Genomic DNA, 4315 nt, shown 5'->3' with positions numbered 1-4315 from the left:
GCATGGGTACACGTGCCCACACATATAGGTGTACATGCCCACACGCGTGTGCAGAGGACATACACACAGGTGTGCACACAATGCACGCAGCACACACGTGTGCACCCACACGGGTACATGTGCCCACACATACAGGTGTACATGCCCACACACATGTGCACAGAAGAGCAGGCACACACACACAGGTGTGCACACACACACGCACACAGACCTGACTGATGCCCCACCGCCCAGCTCTAAGCCGCCTCTCACAGGGTGTGGAATCACACTGTTCCGTCTCTACAGCGACCCCCTCTCACATCACACACCCCAAGCAGAGAAGCGGTCATCCTGAGGTGGGACAGAGGCTATGGACAAAAGGCCTGCGTCCAGCAGGATGGACGAGGCCTATCACAGCCCCGTGACGTGCCTGTCATTCCACCCTCTCCGCGCGCTTCTCGGGGGGAGCGTCCCCTCCTGCAGGTGCTGGGCCACGTGCTCCCTGCAGCTCCCGGGGGGCGGCGCCCCAGACCTCCATGCTCCTGCTCAGGGCAACGACTTTGGTCCTTTCCAGCTTTTCTCCCAGGCCACGTTTTCCAGCCCAAAGCCACTTTTAAATCAGGAACTGATTTCTACATCCTGTACCTTTCCAATAGCCTAGTAATTTCTTCCTAAAACAAGAAGCCCAAGCCTCAAGATCTTGTGAGGGAAGCAGGAAAATGGATAACACCAAGCCTGCTGAGGTCCTAGGGCCTGCGGAATGCTGACTCAGGCTTTCCTGCCGGCTCTGGGCGCGGCGGCCTGAACATAAAAGGCCCGTGCACCCCCGAGCAGCACCGAAAGCAGCCGGCTGAGGAGGCGCACAGGCTGTGAGCAGGAGAGAGACTGGCTCACCCGCTGCCCAGCAACCCAGGGATGCCCTCCAGGGACAGCGGGCAAGGGGGCCGCAAGGGCACCGCCCCCCACGCCCTGGATTTGGGGTCTGTGAGGCTAGCCTTAGAGGTTCTCATATAGACCCCAAAAACCTTCGCATCCTTCAAGGAACGATGAGAACAGGGAAAGACGGCCACGGGCCCTGGAGGCAGGCACTCTGGTCCTGAGTCCCCACAGTCCAAGCCCACAGCTTTCAGCACCTCAGAGCAAACCCAGCGCAGCCCGGCACAGACACACACGCAGATTATGGATTACCCCTGCACTTTCGGGGGCCCCGGACCGAGATTTAAGGCAGTGCCCCCACCCTTGAAGGCAACAGGAATTATTTCCCGACCTCCGTCTCTGCAGCTTAGTGATAAATTACGGTGTGCTGAGGGGATAAACTGTATCTTAGGAAAGATTGCCGTGCTCCCGTTGCCATGACAACAGAGCGCACCCCGTCACTCCTCTGCCCGTCAACACCACACCTGGCGCAGAGAAGCTGTTCTCTGTGCTCCGTTAGCAGTGCGGGCTGTCTGTGTAATGACTTAGGTGACAAAGTGTGATCACCTCCGGGCGTGCGCCCCGGAGACACGGCAGCCCTCCCCTTGGAGTTGCCCATCACAGGGCCCGGGAGCCTGCGGTCACCATCTGGGGCCTGAGCTGCTGCAAAAGCCTGACCCAGATCTCCACGGGCGACCGTGGCTGCTGAAGAGCACCCAGAGGAGCCAGACCGACGGTAAGGGGCTCGGACCCACAGCCCGTGGTGTACTGAAGGTGGGGTCGGAGGAGGAAGGCGGCTGTGCAACTCCCTACAACACCAAGACCGCAACAGCCCGGCCGTGTGGCCCCCAGCAGAGCTGACACCCCCCCCCCGCCCGAGTCCAGGATGGGGCGGGGCGGGGCGGGCGGGGCTCCGGGCACGAGTCCGGCCCAGCCACCACTGACCTCATGGTCCTCGTGTCCCAGCCTCGGATGGCCGTGTCGTTCGCCGTGGCTACCTGGGAGCAGTTGTGATGCGGGCTCCAGCGGCCCGTCGTGAACTTCAGCTGTCCTTTCCCTTCCAGCGACGCTGAGCTGGCCAGCTGTGGGTTTGGGGATGTTTTCAAAGGAAGAAGGAAAGAGAAGTAATTCAAACTCTGTTCAGAACGTTTAAGAGGATATCTTGTACAGGATATCATTGAAGGTAACTACTGAAAATAATTAGGAAGCTCTGTCGTTGTTTTCTGCCCTTAAAAGGCAAGAATGTTTGAACCATATTTGCAAAAAACATATATATATATATATATATATTTATAAAATGGAGCACAGCAAAAAAAATAGCAAGGGTATTAATAGAGCCTCTCTCAGACAGGATTTGCCAGTGTGTGATTAGAGGATCTGCTCAAGTCTGAGGCAATGATAGGGAACAGCCCAAGCACCAGCCTCCTCCAAAGACAAGGACGAGGCAGTAGGGGTCCGCACGGGCGGCCCCAGGTGCCGAGGGGCCAACGGCCACGACCTGACCACACACATGCTCAGTCCCCGCCCGGCCTCGAGGGTCTCCAGCTCTGCTACTTGGGGGTTAATTAACCCCAGTAGGTAACAGTGGAGACCCTGAAGACCACTGGCCCTGGGGGAGCCTGGGAGACGGGCGCCCCATCCCGCTGCCCACCCGCCCTCCATCTTCCGCACAAAGGCCTGTCACTTGGTGGGGATGAACACAGGTGGCTCCAGGCTTGTCTGTGGCCCTCAGACACTCGCCCCCCCATGACCCACTTCACTTAACCCTGAACACCAGCCTTGCCCTGCAGAACCTCTGAGAGGGGGCTGGGGTGGCCACTGCAGTGCTGGACGGAGGCCCCAGGAATTCATCAGGCCCAGACTCAGCCCAACCAGGCGTGCCCCACAAGGCAGACGGTCAGTGCAAGGGGATTCGACCGGAACCTGGGGAGAACCACCTGCTTCCTCTCCCGGGAGCCTGGCCGGGTTAAGAAGTCTGACAGCAGAGACAGCTTTAAGAGTGACTCTGAGCCAGGGCCCCATTTACGGTGTGACCGCAGCACCAGGGCTCACCGCCCAGGAGGCACTGACCCGCTGGAGGCACCTCACCTCTTCCTTGGACAGTCTCAACCTGTCCCAGAAAACCTTTCTCCCAAAACCCACTTTCCCACCCACCAACTCTGGATGACGGGACTCGTGCCAGCCCATCTCGGCGCTAGTCCTCACAGGCATACGCGCTCCTCTCCCGAGGGCAGAAAGCCTGGAGTCCGTGCCCCGAGTGTCGGACAGGGGCATGCAGGGTCAGGACAGTGTCTCATCTCTAAGGAAACTCGCCAATGGCCACCCGTCCAGGTTCATGGGGAGCCCTCCTGGGTGCCCACCCTGCGCCCCACTCCATCACCAGGAGCAAGCACCAGGCCGAACCCTCAACAAACGTCACCGCCAGTCAATTTCCCTGTGCTGCCTCTACGCGGACTCTTTAGGGTTCCAAGGGAAGGAAAGGCCACGAAACTGACCGGCACTGTCTGCCTCCCACACCCACACTGAGTGGCCTCTGGCCAGCAGTCCACGAGGAGCCCAGGCCCTCTGTCCAAGCACATCCGAGAGTTCTCCAATGAGACCCCAGCCCCGCTGACACCTGGCCCGCAGCCTCACCAGCCTTGAGGCACCAGACTTGACGGTCCCCACAGAAGTCACACAATGGCTAGTGGGAGGCGCTAACTCGGGGGCGCTTGTCAGGGAGCATGGGAAACCGACAAGACCCCACATGGACTCAGCAGTGGAGACCCCCACAGAGAGGGCAGGGGGCCCGCCCGAGGTCACAGCCGCCCTACAGAACCAGTCCGGCTCCCGCTCCACCACTCACTCTAACACAGAAACCGCCAGGGCCACAGAGCACCGTGCCCACGGGTGCCGAGAAGTCTGCGAGGCAGATTTTAATGAAAACCTGAAAGACAGCTCACCATAAATTTTTTAAGGGGCTACTTGGGGGCAGCCAGCATGGTGCATGTTGTAAGGTTAATCAATCACTTTTTCTGGTTTCCTGGTGACACAGAGACAGAACTCAGCAAGAACTCCAGAGGGTGCAGTGCACATGGTAATCTGCTTCCAGCATTAAAGGGAAATATTCAGCGCTTCCTGGTCCAGGAGTGATGAAAGGCTCCCCCAATCCTCTCACAAGAGCCACTGGTGCAGCACAAGAACAAAGAAGGCGCCGCCAGCAAACAGACGCTGAGACTCAAGCCGGCGGGGGCAGGTCAAGGAGAGACTCGGCGTGAGGTTTCCAGAGACCCAAGCAGCACCCCCATCACCAAGCCCCACAGCGTGGAGCGGGGGCAGGACTGGGCAGAGACCTGGGCCAGGAGCAGGACTCAGCACAGAGCGGGGTCAGGACTCAGCGTGGAGCGGGGGCAGGACCCAGCGTGGAGCGGGGGCAGGACCC

General features: G+C 59.5%; 1 protein-coding gene across 2 annotated transcripts in view; it reads right to left on the bottom strand.

Annotated features, from left to right (window-relative positions):
- The window catches only part of EIPR1 (EARP complex and GARP complex interacting protein 1), a 64540-nt gene that overhangs the window by 5902 nt on the left and 54323 nt on the right, over positions 1 to 4315 (bottom strand). For both annotated transcript variants that reach the window (XM_040241453.1, XM_040241463.1), the window contains one exon: positions 1840 to 1976. In XM_040241453.1, coding sequence (XP_040097387.1) covers positions 1840 to 1976 — 137 coding nt within the window. The remainder of the gene's footprint in view (positions 1 to 1839; positions 1977 to 4315) is intronic.

Source organism: Oryx dammah, unplaced genomic scaffold (assembly GCF_014754425.2).
Source record: "Oryx dammah isolate SB20612 unplaced genomic scaffold, SCBI_Odam_1.1 HiC_scaffold_1, whole genome shotgun sequence".
Lineage (NCBI taxonomy): Eukaryota > Metazoa > Chordata > Mammalia > Artiodactyla > Bovidae > Oryx > Oryx dammah.
The sequence above is the reverse complement of the archived record's forward strand: the minus strand, read 5'-3'. Positions and strand labels throughout refer to the sequence as shown.